Here is a 20,951-nt window from a genome sequence, read left to right as displayed (position 1 = left end):
AGAAATGCCCAGAAATTGACAAGCTTAGACTGGTGGCAACTAAAGAGGAAGGTAATGCATACCTGTGGGTTAGGATGGGGCTTGGGAGGACAACAGATTCAAGAGGAGAGAAATGAGAGGTGGGGCAAAGCCAGTGGGCTTCGTGGGGAAGGAAATGTGCTAACCGGGAGTGAGGAAGCTGATACAGAAGTGATGGGCTGAAATCCAGAATGCTAACAAATCCACACAGGGAAAACTCGAATCACACCTCAACAACCAATTCATCAGCCTTCCTTAGTAATCCACAAATGCTTCATGGTTACGACATTGAAAAGTTTCTGGTTATTTAACATTCTTAATTAAAGGGGATTAATAAAAGACACTTGACCCAAAGCCAGGTCCAGAAAAATGTAATGCCAGGTTTTAGAGCAGCAAGCTACCCAGGCAAGCTTTGGTCAGACACAGAAGGAGGTAAGATGCAAGTTACCTTGATGTATTTAACTAAGATGAACCACTAATCCAGGATAGTACAACATGTTTATTATTTATTGTTATAACACCAAGACAAGCTGTGCTGTTTAACTGCTTGTGATTGTGACAGTTGCTCTGTGCATTCACTTGATGTAACATGAAGCAGGTCAAAATGTTATTCCTCACCAAGTGCTCCCTCATTTTGAAGAGGCTGAACATCCACTTTTGAGGAAGTTACAGATATCATATTCAGAGGACAAAGGCTTGCTGTTCTTTGACCCTGGGTTTCAATGCCTTATAAATCAAATATTTGGCAATTTATCTGCCTTGATGTTGCACATTGATGACAAGCTGCCAACACATTTTACAGCTCGTTTAGTTTTCTTTTCCATTGATGTGACACGGGGATTGGAAGAGTTAATCCTCACACTGCAGGTTCCTGCAAGACAGCAATAGGATAAAATGGGGCAGGAAATTTGTTTTGGTGACTTTGGTGTTTTGGGACACAAGGGAGAATTCCTCTTTGGATAATGCCATTGTTCTACAAAGAGGATTGTTTTACAGACCACTGCGAGTGTGGTTGTAGGGGTGGGGGGGGGGGGGTGGGTGTTGATAGTTTCATCTAAAAGACAAGAGCAGGAAGGAGCAGAGCTATGATGTTTGTGCGTGACAATATTGTGAAAACACTTATGCTTTTGAATCCCAATAAGACCACCGGGAGCAAAGAAGAACCTAAAAGGCCATCCTCCCTCATCAATACTCTTTAAAATAAAACATAATTCTTCATGTTCCTCTTAAAGTCTCTCACCATCCCAACATGGCTGGGTAGAAATCCTGGAACTCTCTCCCCAACAGCGCTTCACTAAAATGACTACACCACCACCTTCTCAAGGGCAATTAAGGATGGCTAATAAATGCTGGCCTTGCTTGCAGCACTGAGATTCCAAAAAGTCAATAAACACAAATGAACTCCTGTGCAGCACGAGGCAAAGGGATCTGTGAAACTTTGGACAAATGGCAGCTGCAACGAAAGACACAGCGTTGTTAATTTGCTCGAGATTTTAATGAGTGCGGGTTGAAGCTGCCTGAGTTCTGCCTCATAAAACCCCACCTAACATTTCTTTCTCTTCACAGAAAGGAAGAAAGAAAGCAGTGGCCCCATGTGCGTCGAAGCCGAGGGCCAAGGGCGTAGCCGGCAGCGGGTGGTGCTCCCCGTCCACTATCCTGGACGCGTGCACAGGACGAGCCAACTGACCACCTATCCCACCAGGACTAGCATGGATCCACGTGGGAATCCTGTCACGGTGCTCACGGTGGAGCAGCACAGCGAGCAGGGGCTATACCCAGCGCAGTCAGGCACTTACGTCCGGAGCTACCCACCCGTCCACTTGGACCACGGCTTGGGCGCCCACCATTGCAACCTGGAGCACCGCGCCTACCCTCAGAGCCACACCTTCCGGAGGCCCAAATTCAACGGGCGGGGCTACTCGAGGGCCCCTTGCTTTTCCCAGTACGAGACCATGTATCAGCATTACTTCATCCAAGGGCTGAGCTACCCGCAGGCAGAATCCCAGCCGGGGATCAACAGTCACAAGGGTCCGGCCCGCGGGTTTCAGGCGGGCGGGAGCATGTTGTATCCCACCATGGTCCACATACCACCGTCGTCCCATCTGGATGGGGGAAGCGGCTCCAGCTTCGGCTGCTACCACGGCCACCGGTCGGTGTGTAGCGGTTACCTGGCCGACTGCCCCGGCAGCGACAGCTCCAGCTCCAGCTCTAGCTCAGGCCCTTGCCACTGCTCCTCCAGTGACTCCATGCTGGACTGCACCGAGGTCAGCAACCAGGGAGTGTATGGCAGCTGCTCCACCTTCCGCAGCTCCCTCAGCAGTGACTATGACCCCTACGTCTACCGGAGCCGAAGTCCGTGCCGCGGCGGCGAGTTGGCGACCGGCCGGACCGGGGCCCTGCTGATGGAAGGGCCTCAGGAGAGCGGCAGCAGCCTGTCAAAATATGGCTGCCCCTCTCCCGACGCGGGACCCCTGGCCTCGCCTGGGGACCAGCTCTCGGACTGTAGCATGGACATGAACTACAGCAGCAGCTCCTCGCTGGAGGACAGGGATCCGAGCGCCGCTGTCTCCGCCTCCTCGGAAGGCAGGCCCGAGGACTGCAGCGGCCCGGTTGAGCAGGCCTGCGCCTGCTGCTTCGAAATCCACACAGCGGACTGCAAGGGGGCGGAGAGCGGCCGCTTCTCGCTGCTCAACGGGCCATGCCGGAGGGCCTCCGAGCCCAGGACTGCCTTGCCGGCGTCATACAGTGTTACCGCTGGCCGCCCATGCTGGACAGATCCGGGCAAGCGCCGGGCCCCGGCCCGCTGCTTTTATGAGGAGAAGCAGGTGCATGTCCCGGCCAAGGACTGCGCCGTCAACGTGCGGTACACCCAGGCTGACGAGACCACTCGCGACCCCCAGGCCACCGCCACGCCCTCCTCCTCCTCCTCGCCCCCTGGCAGCCGTGAGCTGGCCCAGCGCGTCGCCATCATCCCCGAGGACACGGACGGCGAGCCGGCGGTGGCGGCAGGGACCGAGGCCGCCAGGCTGCGTGGGCCCGAGGGAGCAGTGCGGCGGCGGGGGGATGCGTGTCCTGCCCCGCTGCCACCCCTCCACCACCTCCCCCAGCCGGATGCCGCCTTTCAGAACATTTGCTCCAGGCTCCACGAGTCCACCATGAGGAGTAGCTCAGCGGGTAAGGTCGGGAAGGGTAGGGAGGGGCAGGTTGAGAGGGTTCGGGGACATGCCGGCAGTGAAACTCCAAAAATCTGCTATCCGACCGTTCGGAAATCCTGATGGTTTCCCTCACTACCCTGACACTCAGCGGGGTAATTGTTTCATTGTTGTCTCATATTACCAGGATGCAATGAAAAGCTTTTGTTTACATGCCACCCAGACAGATCGTAGTCCTGATGCAGCATTTTGACCCAAAATATCAATAATTCATTTCCTCCCACCCATGTTGCTCGACCCTCTGAGTTCCTCCAGCAGATTGTTTGTTGCTCGTTCCATACATAACTGCATCGAGGTGGTACAAAAGGAAAAGCAATAACAGAATGCCAAATATAGTGTTACAGTTACAGAGAAAGTGCAGTGCAGGTAGACAAATAAGGTGCAAGGGCCACAACAAGGTAGTTTGAGAGATCAAGAGTTCATCTTTATTGTGCAAGATGTCCGCTCAAGAGCCTCATAACAGCGGGATGGGAGCTGTCCTTGAGCCTGGTGGTGCGTGTTTTCAAGCTTTTGTATGTTCTGCCTCGGGGAAGAAGAGAAAATGATCGGGGTGGGAGGGATCTTTGATCACGTTGGATGCTTTCCCACGGCAGCGGGAAGTGTAGACGGAGTCAATGGAGGGGAGGCTGGTTTTCATAATAGACTGGGCTCCATTTACAGTTCTCTGCAGTTTCTTGGCAGTCTAGGGCAGACCAGTTGCCATACTAAGCTGTGATGCATCCAGATAAGATTCATTCTATGGTGCATCTGTAAAAATTGGGGAGGTTCATCAGGAACATACCTAATTTGGGGCTCCTCAATGCCCAAATACTCACCAGGGCTAGAGCCCCCTCACTGCTCTATCACTCTCTGGGGCCTGGGGTTCTTCTCACTGTTCCAATACTCACTGGAGCTGGGGTTCCCTCACTGTCCCGACACTCATCAGGCTCCCTCTGCTACTCCAGCATTCACTGAAGCCTGGGATCCCCTTGCTCCTTTTAAATTTACAGGGTTCACCAGAGAAAGTATTATAGCATTGTAAAAACTGTGAATTAAAATTATTTTGCAGCATTAATAACATCCTGTAAACAAGAAACTCTTGACAGTGTGGCACCACTAAGACCCAAAGCATGCTGCATTATTGAGTTTTACTGTACAACCAAGGGGAAGGAAAATCAGCCGGATACCCAGTTCAGACACCACATTCTCGAGGAATCCTCACAGAGCCAGGGCAGCAGAAGGGGGTTGGCCTGAAAGCAAAATGTCATGGATTTTGCATATCGAAAACAAAATTTGGACACCCTTTTTGGGTCAGCCAGCTTCTGTGTTGGTGGGCCTTCAGACATAAGCCCTCCGCAACTGAGATTTCACTTAATCTACAGACACCTGCCTATTCAGTTCAGAGAACCATACAGAGTTTAATGCACAGATATTCCAAAAGTTTAACTGATTCCCATCCATCCCATCCCCCTTACTTCCCAGTAACCCATTCTCTCTCACATGCCGATCAACTCCATCCTGATTGTCTTGCCACCCACCATTACTGGGGCGATATACTGGAGTGAGTTAACCCACCAGTGTATTGTTGAGACGTGGGAGGAAACTGGAGTAAACTCCCAATTGTGCTTGTACATTGTGACTGCAGGAAGCAGAAGGCCAAACTGGAGAGAGGCCAATTTTTTGGCTGAAGCCAGGAAATCATTCTTCAAATAAAAAGTGATAAAGGCATTATTAGAGTATTGGACAGAGTAGTCGAGGCAGTAGCTACTTAGGAAACAGTTGAGGGTGGAGGCAGTGGCTGTGGGAAGGACATGGGTCTGTCCAGATAATAAGCCACAATGGGCCAAATTGGCTCTCTTCATCACATCAATCTTTCAACGCTCCTCTCACTGTTGGCAGCTGCATTCTAGGCTAAACCATACGGATATATAAAAGTTTCACCACAGTGGCTTCTTTTGCAGAGAAACTTAACTTGTGTTGTACACATTGATCAATAATTTCCTTATTTATATACTAATTGGCACTAATTCACCAGCCTCACTGACAGATTAATGTGTGCAAGAGCTGGAAAGCATGGGAAACAGCAAAGTGTATCTCTCTGAAGCTTAGGTGGTGATGCATTGGAGGGTTGGAGCCTTGTATCACATTTTACATGCTATTCACAATCTTACATTCATTTCCCTGTCACTGACCTCTTTTATCCTCCTATTCAGCTCAAATATACAGTAATTATTTTGTGAAGAAAGTGTTGACATGACATTTTCTTGTAAAATGATAAAATATTGCAGGGGAGGAAGGTTGTTTTTTTTCCCCAAAGGCCAGACATCAATCATTGTCAGTCTCGATCTACTTCGAACTGAGATGCAACTTTTCTGGGTACTTTTAACTCTTACTGTATCCAAGGTAGCCTGTGTAAAGACAACTGCAGGATTATGATTTTGATTTTAAAGGTAGAGGTGGGTATTTTGAAGAGAGCTGCAAATGGACGATAGACTGGTAAATCCAGGACTGAGAGGCTCAACCAAGCAAAACAGAACAACTGGGACTCCTTTCCACATGTTTTCTCCATCTCCCACTTAAGTCAGATCCAAAGCAGGGTACATGGTCAAGCTCGGGAGAATAATTTGCTGAAAATAGATATGAATGATACTGAAACACTTAAGTGGCATTTCTAGTTTTACATTTCCTTATGTATTTCTTCTGTACAGACACACAGAGCAATCACAGTTAACCTTTCCAGTCACTTTGTGAGGGTGATATTCCAGCAATGCATACAGCAGAGGTCTGAGTCCTGAATGGATGCCACAGCATCCTTCACCCGTTCTACTCCCCAGCCAGTGGAGCAACATCGATTAGGTCTGTGCAGTAGCCAGATGATTTTATGTTTAGAATGGAGATGGAAGAGACATCAGATGCTGGAATCTGTCACATTTTCTTGTTTTACTTAGTGTAGAAGTTGCATCTCATTATGCACCGTTAATGATTTGTTCACAGTTTGTGGACATTTTTGCTTCTTTTTTTTCTTGGGACATGGGTAGTATTTATTGTGAAGTTTTCCTGGGAGTTCACTGACGAGTGTGGAAATGGAGTTACTAGCAGACCAGATAAGAACAGGTTGGACTTTTTCATCAGCCTATAGGCTGCCAAATACTGAGGCCACTCCATAAATAAACTGACTGAATTCATTTACGCATCTTGCTACATTTTGATTTGAGCACCAGACCTGTGGGCTACTTAGCCTAGACCATAGCCTTTCCTGATGACATTTAGGATTTGTTCAGAGTCTCAGAAAGACTGTCAGGAGCTGCAAATATTAATAAATGAATCAAAACAACTGAAAGTCAACAGAGACCATTTTTATGATCTGCACATAATTTGAGCAACCGATGAATGCAGATTGAAACATTTCAAAAGATTAAAGGGTGCATGAAAGGTGAAAATCTGTTGAAAAGGAAAATTGAGAAAAAGAGAGATATTAATAGCACGCCTTTGTATTTCCTCAGAAGAGGTGGAGGAATGGATCATTAAAAGGGTGACTGAATGGATAAGGGGTGAGCAGGGGTTAGAGATAACCAGACAGGGTTTCTGGCTGTAGACTTGGTGGGTCAGTAATCTTTTTCATTGCAAACCTTAAAAGCAAAATATTGAAGATCGGGTGTTAATTTATAGAGAAATATGGTTGTTTCTGATACTTTAATCCATTATGACAGCTCAGTGATTTTATCCAGTGAGTCATGAAGTCACACTGAAAGTTCAGTCCCTGATCTGCTTAATATCTACCAGGGCACTGATAGGGCTGTAAAACTAGCCAAGCGTCCCTCGGCTAATGGGAAGAAAATAGGGCAGGGTTCTTGCTCCTGTTTGCCATCAGACCGTCCCTTCTGGAAAAGGACCAGATTCAGCTGTGATAACCCTCTGATGGCAGAGACTGCCAAAACACTCCATCACTCTTTGGCAATGGATGCAAGTCAAGTCGAGTTTATTGTCATTTACCCAAGTACGATGAGATACAGGTAGAATGAAAAACTTGCTTGCAGCATCTCAAGCACGTAGGTACAGACAACACACAAACTATAAATTATACCATACAGTAGGGAAAAAAAAAGATAGTGCACAAGAAATACAAAGACAAGTCCATGGCAATGCAAGAGGTGGACTGTAGCGTTCCGTTGCTGAGGTAGGGTTAGGGGTGTGCAAGTCGGTTCAAGAACCTGATGGTTGTAGGAAAGTAGCTGTTCCTGAACCTGGTGGTGTGGGACTTCAGGCTTGCTGAGTACCAAGGCAAACTCTTGGAAACTGATTGCTGAAACCAGTGAAAGCTGAGAGGAGAAAGGAACAAGCCTGGGGCAGAAGATTAGCAAGCAAAGAGAAAGTGTTTCAAGAGGATTGGCCAACGGTTCCACCTGAAGGATTAAGCTTTGTTCCTCCTTCACATGTCTGTCTTTCTGCTGCTTTCCAGCATTTCTAGATTACCTTCAGTTTTGTTCACTTTGCTGACTCTTGCTGTGCACCACTCTGGGCGGCCAGCCTCTGTTTTAGTGCCCCATCCAAGAAGCTTACTAACTCTTGAACAATGCATTCACATTCCATGTGCATGAGCAAGCATACACCCGAAGACTGATCCCCAAACATGCATGTGCTTTTGAGCATGGATGTGCACTGCCTAACCCCTGCACACCACTCCATGCACTCATGCAGGCAACCCTCATTCACCACCTCACCTCACACATTCACACTCGTGCATACACGACACCACACTTGGTCACACCAGACCATGACTTGAGTACTGGACTATTACAAGTAATATCTGCTTTTGATATCCTTGGATACAGCTACTCCTATGAGAGATCTGAGCACCTTACGTTCAGGAATGTGCCTGTATGGTTCAATATCATTTAATGTAACTGTAGCATTTTTATCATAAATTGCTGCCAGGTCCCTCTACAGCCAGAAAACCCACACGATAACAGGGACTGTGACCATTCAAGCTTCTGGACATGACCTTTGACTGTTCGTATAATTTCCTCATCTTGGCATTTTGTTATATAAAATTTGAGTATCACATCTGTGTCCTGGCCAACATTTATTTGTCAAATTAACTTCAGTAAGATAGATTACAGTATATGATGATATATCCTGCAGCAGAGAAAGAGGCTACTTGGATAATTTAGAAATGCCAGCTCTCTGTTGAACAGTCAAATCAATCAATCTCTATATTCCTGCAAATTGATTTTGCTCAACTGCCCATTCAATTTTGATTTGAAATCATTAATCATCTCTCCTTCCATCATTTTCACAGGCAGTGGATTCAAGGTCATTAACACTTGCTGCATAAACAAGTTTTCCTTCATATCTCCCTTTATGAATCGCCCCAAGCCTTACACCTGTGTCCCCTAGTCTTCATACCATCAGATAACTTTCCTTTGTCTGCCTTGCCTAATAATATGATGGAGCAGAGTCAACCTGGGTTTATGAAAGGGTAATCTGTTTGGAGTTCTTGGAGGATGTATCTGGCAGAGTAGATGAAGGAGAACCAGTGACTGCTGCTTTTGTATTTTCAGAAGGCTTTCAACAACGCCCCACACAGGAGGCTGGTGAACACAGTTAGAATTCATGGAACTGGGGTAACGTACTAACATGGATATGAAAACTGGTTAACAGATAGAAAACTAATTATTAATAAACAGGTCTTTCTGAGGTTAGTAGACTGTGATTAGTTGGGGACTCCAGGGATCTGTGCTCCGACTCCCAACTGTTTACAATCTATAGCAACAATACATTTGAGAGGATTAAATGTGACATTTCTAAATATGCTAATAACATAAGTAGAAATTTGAGTGCTGATGAGAATGCAAAGAGGCTTCAAGGAGATATAGGCAAACTAAGCAAGTAAACAGAAACATGACTGGTGTAGAACAATGCAGAAAATGTGAGGTTATTCACTTTCATAGAACAAACAGAAATGGTATTTTTAAATGGTAAGAGATTGGGAAATGTTGATGTTCAAAGGAGCCTGGATGTCTTTGTACAGAAATTAGAGAAAGCTAGCATGCTGTTGCAGCAGGCAGTTAGGAAGGCAAATCGTATGTTGGCTTTCATTTCAAGAGTATTTGAGTGTTAGAATAAGGATATCTAACTACAGCTAAGCCTTAGCGAGTGTACAATTTTGGTCTCCTTTCCTAAGAACAAATACGCAGTTATTGAATTCATTCAAAACAGATATTAAAGAATCAAGAATATGGGGAAAGGAAGGAGAGTGATGTTGAACAATGTCTTGTTGAAGCACAGAGCAGGCTTGAGGAGCCAAATAGCCAACTTCTGCTCCTAGTTCTATGTTCCTTTTATCCCTCTATCAAATCTCCCCCGACCTCTCCTGCTCCAAGAAGAACATCCCAAGCTCCTCCATCCCTACCCTGCAGATAAAATCCCTAATTCCTCAGACCTTTGCATCCTTCCTAAAATGTGGCGTCCAGAGCAGGACACAATTCTCTTGTTGTGGTCCACCCAGAACAAATTCCCTGTATAAATTCCCTGCTTTTATACTGAGTACTATTATTCGGGAAGTCCAAGGTGCATTGCTAGCTACTCTCTCAATATGTCCTGCCACCTTCAAGAGTGCACACAAGCTCCCATGCTTTCTGTTCCTGCACGCTCTTCAGAACTGTGCCACCTCCTTCATCAGCCTTCTGTGTTACTCCATCAAAAAATTCAATTAGTCAAACATGACCTTCCCTTTACAAATCTGTGCTAGTTATTCTCAATTAACTCAGACCTCTGCAAGTGCCTGGTCATTTTTTCCCCTGAATATTGATTCTAAAATCTTACCCACCACCGATGTTAAACTGATAGTTACTTGAAATGTCCTTGCATCCTTTCTGCCCATTCCTACCACAGAAGTACATCACCTTGAACTTCTCTGTATTAAAGTCCATCTGCCACTTGTCTGCCCACTCTTAGCCTCCTGCAGTTGATTGGCATCATCCTCGCTGTTTGCCTCACTGCAAGTTTGATATTCTTGGTAAATTTTGAAATTTTACTCATTCTAAAATTTACCACAACTTCTAGTTTTGTGTCCTCACTTCCTTTTATATCCTTGATCTCATTTGTTATCCAAGGACTCTCCTACGTCAGGACCCTCACTTTTGTTAACCATCCTTTTTTGTGGCACTTTGTCAAACACTTCCTTAAAATCGACCTAAGATACATCTCCTTCATCAATTTTTCCTGTCTTACTATATCAGACAGTTCAGGTGGGTTAGTTATGACCCATGCAGGCTCTGATTAATTGGCTCGTATCCATCATCAATATTAAACTAACCCTAGTTATAAGGAATGTCTCTGCACCTCGTCTTGAATATGTAAATTGTATTTTCCATTTTCCAATCCTCTGGCACCTCCCCAGCATCTGGGAAATATTGGAAGATTATGGCAAGCTCTTCAGTTATGTCCACAGCAACCTAAACTGAAAGCCTTCTGGATCAGGTGACTTATCCACCCTAAGCGGAGCAAACCATCCTGCCTGTCAATTTTCACCACGTCTGTTCTCTGTCTGCTTCTATTGATACTTTGTAAGCATACTCTTCCTTAATGACTACTTGATATCAGTGCTTACCAAGTACTCGAGGCTTGCCCTGCACTTTATTGTTGGATTTTGGCAACATGACTGCCGTGTGTACCCACATTACAACAGACTGCAATTCCATAACAACTAATTAGCTGTGAAGCATTTTGAGATGCAATGGATACTTCTTACACTGTGCAAACTCCAGTGCTGTGAATACAATCCAGCCAAGACTGTTAAAATGTCCTTGAAGTTACCGCAGTAATTTTAAGGATCATGTCATATTACCCATAATATTTAGTACGTCACACTTAGTACTTTATCATTACCACGACTGGCTATTATTGTTGGCAGCTCCCGGGAAGGTTAGGTTGAAGAACAAGTGATCTGTTCCAGCTGAAATATGGTACTGAACATCAGCTGAAAGTCTTTAGTGACCTCCTGATGGCATTCAAATGCCGGTGGCAGGAGCGCCCCAAGAAGCAAATCGTCAATTTATTGTTGGAATTACTTTAAGCATGGCGAACCTTCGCAATACTAGTTTTGCGTGGCAGCGCTTTGCACATTTGTGAAACATTAGTATTTAGTGTACAGTGCCCTTTTGAAGATTGGAGTCTGTAATTGGGAACAGAGCTACAGCTGCCCTTGAGCGGTCTGGAAAGAAAAAACAGTCAAACTTAAGTATGCATTTTTAAAAATTTAAATCAAGAAAAAATGTGAAGATGAAGGGAGCCGGCAAAGAGCACCAGTTCAGTAATGTGCCGCAGTTGACTTCAAATAAGCAACATATGAATCATGCCGATCCACATTAATCTTATTGTGTGGAACCATTCAGTCTTTTTGAATTAAATTTGTTGATTCTCCAATTTTATTTCCCCTCTCCTCCCTGAAGATGCTGACTACACTGGCATATTGTGAATGAGTGAAAATCAAAAAAGCTGGTTGATGCAAATCGAAAATAAGAACAGAATATGCTGAAAATACTCAGCAGGTCTTGCAGCGCCTGTGGAGAGGGGAACAAGAGTTTATTGTTTTTGGATTGAAGACCCTTTATTAAAAGTGAGGAAGTAAGTGTGTTTTAAGTTGCAGAGAGGGGGAGGGATGGAGCGATCATGGTGACTGTCCATGATAGGTTGGAGACCAGGTGACAATGCTTTCAGAGCTGTCTAGTTAGTAGATGAATGAGGGCTATTAAGGAGAGGGGGGGGAAAGAAACAAAAGAAAAAATGTGCTGGAACTGAGTTGCAGAAAATATGAAGCAAAAGAGATTGCTGGAAATACCCAGCAGATCAGGCAGCATCTGCAGAGTGAGAAAAACTAAGTAACAGGTGGGTGACCTTGCATTAGTACTGGTCAGTTCTGACACAAAATTATCACATTCCTATTAAGTCCCAAGGGATGCAATGTGCCCAGATGAGGATAAGGTGCTCTACATTGGGATGCAGAGCACCTTATCCTCATTCGGGCACTGGGTTTTGTTGGGACAGTGAAGGAGACCACAGACAGAGGTCAGAGTGAGAGTGGGATGGAGAATCAAAGTAACAGATGACTGAAAGCTCATTGAAGGCAGAGAGAACAGAGGGATCTGCAGAGTGGTCACCCAATCTGCACTTGCCTTCTCCAATGTAGCACAGCAACATGGTGAACACCGAATAAAATACACTGGGTTGGAAGAAGTGCAAGTGATCTGTTGCTTCACCATGGAGGATTGTTGGGGTTCCGGGGTGGTGGAGAGGGATGAGGTAAAAGGACATGTGTTGCATCTCCTGTAGTTGCCTTTGGAAGGGGAGTGGATGGTAAAAAGGGAAGAGAGATCCAGGGAGCCACAGGGGGAACAGTCCCTTCAGAATGCTGACAGGGAAGGGGAAGATGTCCGCATCTTTAGAGAAAAGAGGAAGTACAATTCAAATCAAGTTTAATTCAAAAAAAATCAGTGGCGGAATCTCATTGAAGGTGGTGGATATTACACACGATAATCCATTAAGTGACAAGGTATTGTGATTACAGAAGCTTTGTAATCAAAAGTGAATCCTGGACTATTTTGAGGGAGGAGTCACAGCTAGATCGAATCCAGGTCACCATCCACTTTTCAGCTAGACGTATTGAACAGCAACCAGGAGTGAACGTTGTGGAGATCCTGATTCCCCACTCTCACCCAGGAAATTGAGTTTGACACAATTTTATTCATTATTTCTTCATTTGCATGGATGTTGTGCTCTCTCACATGCTCCAGAGCACAGTGGTTCCATGAACCAGTCCAGGGAGTTATTCACATTTCCACTATCATTCCAAATAGAGGTCAACATCCTCATGGATTGGCCACTCAGAAATTAATTCACCCAGAGGGTAGCTGACCCGTTTCCACCCCCCCCCCCCAATAATAATCTCTCCCCAGCAGGGCTGTGGAGGCTCAATCACTGAGTATATTCAAGAGAGGGACAGGTAGATTTTTAGTTATTTTTATGGTTTATTGATTTGAGCAAGAGGTACAAAGGCCTGAATGACCTACTCTTTCATCTACTTCTCCATTCGTGGAGTGGAGAAGATTGAGAGGTGATTTTATTGAAGCATTCAGCCAACAAGCAAGACAGGTTGTATGAACAGGAACTAAACAATACAGATTTAAAGTGACTGGCAAAAGAAGCAGAGGCAATATGAGGAAAAGCTTATCCACGCAGGGAGAAGTCATGACCTAGAATTCACCTCATGGAGGAGTATAATCAAATTAAATTGTCTCTTTTAACAGGGAATTGGACAGATACTTGAGACAGAAAGGAAGTGCCGTAATTGCTGTTTTGTGGGGAAGAGCCAAGGTATACATTGGACAGGATTGCTCCTGCAGAGAGCTAGAGCAAGCCTGATGGGCCAAATGGCCTCCTTCTGTATTTTGCTTTGAAGCACAGATCAAACCCAACACTGCCAACCAGCTACATTTCTTGCCTCACTCATCTGTTTGTCTTCATTTGAAGCAATTAAGATGTTCTGCATTCTGGAGAGATGAGGGGACTGAGGGGTCAGTTCCCCAGAGGGCAGGAAGTTTTAATCAACTCATTAAACAGAAAATGCAAATGAGCAAGTTTCCATCTGGCAAGGAACTTGCCCTTGGCAATTCTAGAGGAGCCATTCTTAAATCTGGGTTCATTGAATTCCCAATTTTAACAGTGGTGAGGCATTTGATTCCAGCTATTGATAAGTTCATACCTTAAATTTGATCATTGGGAATTGCTACAGTGGTGGATAATTTGCTGTGCAGGGAATCTAACCGTTTTTGCCACTTGGCCCTTGTCAAAAGTATACCAAATAATAACGTTAGCTTCACAGTTAATAGGATAGTCACTTAGAATGGATGACGGTTATTGCATTTAATCTTGATGATAAAGAAATCCATTTGTATGTCTGAATTTTAAAAGTTTACAATTTTAATTGAGAGTTCATTCCTCTTTGGTAATCATATTCCTTTTCTTCTTTCTGTAGGGTCCGGACCATCTCTGATGCTAGAGAAAGATTTTGTCACTGAACAGAACATCTGATTTTTTTATATATAAATATATATATGTGTGTAAATAAGTACGGAGATACGGGAAGCAATCAATAAAACTCCAAACCCAGTCCTTAACCGACTGTTTTAGCTTTGACAAAACACACATAAGTGGTAACATGGAGGAAAACACCAAATCTGATGCATCTTCCCACGACTCAGTTCGTGCTGCTTGTCTTGTGAGATCAAGATCTGCTGTTATTTAAAACCCTGCTGCCCTTTGTTGCAAGGCAACAAAACTACTGTTGTCAAGGAACATCAGGAATAAACTTTGATCTGTTGTCCAAGGGATTTTTGAGCCTTCTACATGCTCAGGGTTACGGTTGCCTTAGTAAGTCAGCAATATGAAATGTAAGAAGAGCAAACAGAGAAGGGTTGGGGGAAATGAAGAGGCTGCAGAAGGGAAAATTTGAGGGAGGGGAAACAAGTAGGGGAAGGGGGGGTTGGGGATGGGGAGGGAAGCAACAGCCAATTTATGGCTGTGACTGAATGTTTTTCACTGTGCTGTATCAAGAGGATCAGATTAGCTATAACAAGCACTCATGGAAGCCATGGAACAAGCTTAGTGACACTGCAACAGTTGAGTGTATGTTTTGTGCATCCATATTGAAAGGCACCACAGTAGAGTTTTATGTACACAATAATGCCTTTACTGCCTGACCAATCCAAGCAAAGTAACAATTTTGTTGGGTACTTAAGGCACTATTTTATATTTGTAGCACTTAAAAGATTTGTCTGAAATTTCTTGTAAAGAATTATAAAATGGTCAAGAGTTCTTTCCGTCATTACCAGTTTTTTCTAACGTGTTAAAAAGGCTAGAAATTGTCTGTGTATATTCTGTATATGTATAGCGGCACATTTCATTTATGGAAATATGTTCTCAGAATATTTATTTACTAATATATTTATCTTAAGCCATGTCTTATGTGGAGAGTGTATGACATTATGAAATAATCATTGAAAAATCACTAACATGGGACCTTGTAAATACATGATAATTGCACACAAAGATTAAATATTCTCTGACCAAAAACTGATTTTAAATTTTAGTACTATACAGTTTTGTAACAAAAAATGTACAAATGTCTGTGGAAAAATACAGTTTTATCAAGTAAAGCTTTACTGACGCTTTCTTGTGGCTTCACATCAAATCTTGACGGTTTTCTTTTGATGCTTGTTGTTAATTTCCATATGCTGAGGTCAAAATGAAGGTCAGCATCTTCTGTGCATTTTGCAGCTAAATGTTCGGTGTGGTGAATTGACTCATTGGCTACCATTGGCTCAATTGGTAGCACCCCTTCTGAGTCATAGATAATGACTGTGTTGATCCACTCTGCATAAAACCAGGCAGAATCTTGGGTTGTGAAAGGTGCCAATTAAAAACAAGTGTTTGACCTGGAAATTCATTCATACAAATCTCAAAACAAAAAGGTGGTGTTGTGCTGCTGAAAACTAGCTTAAGGTGAAGCAGAGCGATTTTGGGCACATTTCTGGGTATGGTGGTACCTATCAGGAAATGAATCTCCTTATTTTCAGACAAGATTTTCATTCTCCCTAGCAGTTTTGACTGATGTAAAATTCCCCCAAAAGGTACCAAGAGTGGTGTCCACATGCAAAATTTGTTTGCAATGGGAGTTTCAATCTCACTGAACCAAAAAACTTGTTTGATATTTGACCTTAGAGCAATTAACTATTACAAATACTGAAGCTGTGCTATTTAAATGTGCAGCACTCAAAAACTACACGCTTAGCTCCCGCTGAGATCTCTGACCTCCTGTGGCCTCAGATACAATCACATGTGCCTGGACTGTTTTACCTATGGAACCATGGTCACTGTCACCACATCTTGGAAAGATGTGATTGTACTGGAGAGGGTATGGAGGAGATTCATGAGGATGTTGCCAGGACTGGAAAATGTTAACAATGAAGAAAGATTGGATAGGCTGGGATTATTTCTGTTGGAATAGTCCAGGAACATTGCAGACTGCTCCTGCTGATCTCTTCCACGTCTCACGGTTTGTTGCTCATTGCTGTATTAAGACATCATCCAAAATCAATACTTAGAGAGGAGATGCTGTCTCATTTTCTTTCAGCCCATTGGAATCGGGAGAGTTGAAGGCTTCCCCAATAATGTAGAGATCATCTTAATGCCCTCATAGGAACCTCCTTGGCAACCCCTTACCATGAGGACCTGGCTGCAGCCCTGGAGAGTGTCTGTGGTCCTCTTCTATGTGTGGACCCCATTCCTCAGAAGCCTGTATGGCTCTCTCTGATCCCCATTCTGGAAACATTCTCCCAGCTCCTCCTCATTGCAGGATCCATTCATTCAGTAGCAACACTTCCCTGTAACTGGAAGAGTACAGCCTGAATTGTGAGGTGCCCCTTTAAGAGATGGCTGTAGAGGTAAACCCTGGTGGACCATATTCCAAAACGTGAAGATGTACAACGCATCAGAAGGGCACACTGTAATGAGACTGACAAATCTTAGGATGACCCACATTCGGAAGGCCAGAAAATTGGTGTGGAACACTTTCTATGTGTTTGTGCCTGTACAGAATAGTTTCACAGTTCTCACCAAAGGCAAATCAGAGGGAATATTCCCTCCCTCCCATAGTAACAGCCTTGTCCCAAGAGTCACACTCTCGACTCTGACAGTTCAATTTTATACTGAGGGAGAGCTGCATAAGAGAGAGAGATGGAGCCATCTTTCAGAGGTGATGTTAAACTGATGACTAGTTTGTTCTCTCATGCAAGCGTCAAAAAGCCCTTAGGTATTATATAGAATAAAGGAGTTATCCTGGTGAATTAAGGCAGTGAGATTGGTTCTGATGAAAAGTCATTGACCTGAATGTTAACCTGTTTCCCTCTCTAAAACTGTTGTCTGACCTGAATGTTTCTTGCATTTTCTGTTTTTGTTTCGGTTATCTAAGTGACCTGGCCAATATTTACGTTTGACTTGCATGTAGTGTGAGTTAATACATCTAGGCAGATACAACAAGGCTGGGGAATCGTAATAAATGGGAGAATATTGAGAGGGACCAAGAAATCTTGGATCATATGCCATGGATCCTCAAAGGTAAAAGGGCAGGTAGTTTAAAAAAAAGGGACACAAGATGGTTTCCTTTGTTAGTTTAATCATAGTATGTAAGAACAAGGAGATTATGCTGGAATTATATCCAACACTACTTAGTAAGGTAAAATAAGCTAAGATCTTTACTTGTCACACGTACATCAAAACACACAGTGAAATACATCTTTTGCATAATGACTTTGGAGGGCAGCCCGCAAGTGTCGCCACACTTCCGGCACCATCATAGCATGCCCATAACTTCCTAACCTGTACGTCTTTGGAATGTGGGAGAAAACCCACACAGACACGGGGAGAACATACAAACTCCTTACAGACAGTGGCCAGACTTGAACCCGTGTCACTGGCGCTGTAAAGCATTATGCTAACCACTATGCCACCGTGCCTGCTGTGTACCATTCTAGTCACCACAGTATAGGAAAGAGATTACCCTTGGGAGAACATAGAACAGTACAGCACAGGAACAGGCCCTTCAGCCCACGATGTTGTGCTGGAGTGGGTGCAGAGGTTATTCATGATGATGTTACCAGAGCTAGAAAGCTTGAACAGGCTGGGGTTATTTTCTTTGGATAAGAGGAGACAGCAAGGAGACTGAACTGGGAAGTTATAAAGAGCCTGGATAGAATAAGGAGGAATGACCTACCAATGGCTATCAATGAAAAGAAATAAAGCACACATATACGCCAATACAAAATTAAACACACCAACAAGTGCATGGAGATGTGTGAGATTTTACCTATCAATGGCCTAATCCATGACTCAAAAACTAAGGGACCTGGCTTTGAGGCAATTGGAGAAAGAATTAGAAGGAAGATGAGGAAACATTTCTTCATACAGAGGGTGTAAGGGTTTGGAACTCACTACCTGACATGGTGGTAAATGCAGATAGCTTCACCACATTTACAAAGTGCATAGATGTGCCCTTTGACCTGTAGCACTAAGGAACAAGTGCTCCATGAGAATGGATAGTTCTTTTTTGACCCCCATCGCCTCCCCCCCCCCCCCACCAACATGGGCTAAATGGCCCCTCCTGCATCATTTTTTGTTCTGTGATACTCTGATGATGAGGGGCTGAGCAGCCTGAGAGCGGAGCACGTTCCCCTCACTGCTCTCCCTCTGCTTCACTCCGTGGTGGCTTGCAGGAGACAAGATGAGAAGGAGAGATGGATGCACAGTACAATGGCCATGGGAACGAAGTAAAGCACACATATATGCCAATACAAAATTAAACACAGCAGCAAGGGCTTGGAGATGTGTGAGATTTTCCCAGCACCTCGAGGAGTCTGTGACCACTATTAGACAGCTCTCCAGTGAATTATTTGGATGAGATACAAACCACATTAGTTCTGACACTTGCTGAAAAATGATAAAGAAATTGCATTAATGTGGCTCATTTCACAATCCCTGGATGTTCCAAAACAATTTTCTGCTGTTTAAATACCCTTGAAGAGTAGGTTTCATTGTAACATAGGAAACGCAGCAGGTTAAGTTGTGCACAGCAAGATCCCACAGGCAGCGATATGGAAATGGCCATTCTGATGCTGTTAACTGGGGGATAAAACTTGGCCAGGAAACAGGTGATAGCTGACTTGGTTTTCATCAAAGTACGTCTGTAGCAGCTTTCATGTTCAACAGATTAGATGGTGCCTCAATCTAATTCTTATCTGAAAGGCAACATATCCGACAGTGCAGCATTCCCTCAAGTAATATACTACAGTGTCAACCTAGATTATTCTATGACCTTACTTCACTCGGTTTTGCAGTGATGTTCCAACTTTCCAAGACCTTCCTGTGTACGCAATAAACAAAGGCACTGAGCCTGGTTGCACTGAGCCCTGGAGTCTACTGGATGCATTCTTGATGTGAAGCTTCTGTCATTCCCCAGCATCAGGACTCTCAAGTCTCTGATACTTTCTCTGACAGTGGTGAAAGTTGATGAGCAGTTCCTGTATGTTGTATCAGTTTGGATCTACCACACTCCTTAAATATATTTCTGCTTATGTCTTGCTCTTCCTTAGTCCACAATTCCTGCTGTCTTTCATGTCTGTCAATCCTAGTTTCTCTTAGAATGAGACACATTTGATTTAACAGGTCCATAGCAGGAAGAAGGTGGCTTGCTATCCATGGAAGAGAAGACACCTGGAGTAAAGCAGGTTCTGAACCACCCTCCTTCCCACGTTTAGGAGGAAACCATATCGATTTAAGGGAAGACTAATAGCTGTAGGTATCAAAGATGGGGAAATGGGAGAGAAGGTTCCTTGGGATTCCCTCTAGTGCTTATATAGAGTTCCCTAATTTATCTTTAGGATTAAACTCTCTTAGATAAGTGAAGAGATCCATGTTGATCTCTTCAAGACCAACTTGCCAAGACCCTCATTTGTTTGTGGTATCTTGCTATGCTCAGAGTACCTGCAGTGTATATGTATACAACAGTGATTCCACTTCTAAGTAAATCATTTGACATGCACCACTGTTCAGAGCGACATGATGAAGTACCGAAACGAGTCAAAGTCGGCTCTTCCATTCAGTGAAGTACGTCTGGTACTGCTTGCACCAGAGCTGGAACATATTGTGAAAGTGTTTTCCATGCAAAGCACTCTATTAATTAGCAGCAGATGATTTCTTTGATCTCTAAGTTTTGTTTTCCCTCTGTAATGTCCATGGCTTTAGGGGTTTAATCAAAGCATAAGGGCAGCAGCTCCTGCTTTGCTGTCAACTGAGTTTGCTGCCACACATCCTGTAAAGTCTCCTTTAGGAGAGCGTAACGCAGATGCTTGTTACATTTTTGGGTTCTTTACAGCTTTTACATTACTTCAGCTCTTGAATTTTAAATGATACTTAGTGGTGAATTCTGACTCTACTGTTACTACAGGAATATCTCTGTGCATTAAGATCTAGGTAAACTTGGATATAACTTGTCTGGAAAATGAACAAAATGCCCTATCAATTGTTTTCAACTATTGCTTTTATTTATGCTTTCATCAGGTTCACTCAAATGTTCAAGATCAATACTACATAATAAGATATAGGAGTGGAATTAGGCCATTCGGTCCATCAAATCTGCTCCACCATTCAATCATGGCTGATTTTTATTTTCATCCCCATTCTCCCGCCTTCTCCCTGTAACCCTTAACCCCTTTACCAATCAAGAACCTATCAATCTCTGTCTTAAATACACCCAATGACTTGGCCTGCACCGTTCTCTGTGGCAACAAATTCCACAGATTCACCACCCTCCGGCTGAAGAAATTCCTCTTCATCTCAGTTTTAAAGGGATGTCCCTTTATTCTGAGGCTGTGCCCTCAGATCCTAGAGTCTCCGACTAGTGGGCACATCCTCTCCGCGTCCACTCTATCCAGGCCTTTCAGTATCTAGTAGGTTTCAATGAGATCACTTTAGCTTTAAATAGCAAACAATTTTATTTTGAAAAGAATGAACAAGCATATAGAAACAATTTATATCATGGTTACATAAGTAAACATAAAACCTGACAGATGTTGGAAATCAAACCAGAGGACACTGGAAATGCTCAGCAATTCAGGCAGTAACTGTGAA

General features: G+C 43.9%; 1 protein-coding gene across 3 annotated transcripts in view; it reads left to right on the top strand.

Moving 5' to 3' along the window:
* Positions 1-15,440, top strand: part of znrf3 (zinc and ring finger 3) — a 218,390-nt gene extending 202,950 nt beyond the window's left edge. Inside the window, exons 8-9 of one of the 3 annotated variants that reach the window (XM_052032112.1) lie at positions 1,585-3,192; positions 14,245-15,440. In XM_052032112.1, coding sequence (XP_051888072.1) covers positions 1,585-3,192; positions 14,245-14,300 — 1,664 coding nt within the window. In that variant the 3' untranslated portion in view covers positions 14,301-15,440. Of the gene's footprint in view, positions 1-1,584; positions 3,193-11,662; positions 11,829-14,244 lie in introns of those variants that run through there. The other 2 variants (XM_052032110.1, XM_052032113.1) reach the window with 2 other exon arrangements.
* Positions 15,441-20,951: the final 5,511 nt, after the last annotated feature.

Source organism: Pristis pectinata, chromosome 17, assembly GCF_009764475.1.
Source record: "Pristis pectinata isolate sPriPec2 chromosome 17, sPriPec2.1.pri, whole genome shotgun sequence".
Classification (NCBI taxonomy): Eukaryota; Metazoa; Chordata; class Chondrichthyes; order Rhinopristiformes; family Pristidae; genus Pristis; species Pristis pectinata.
Note: the sequence above shows the minus strand (reverse complement) of the source record. Positions and strands in the feature narration are given on the sequence as shown.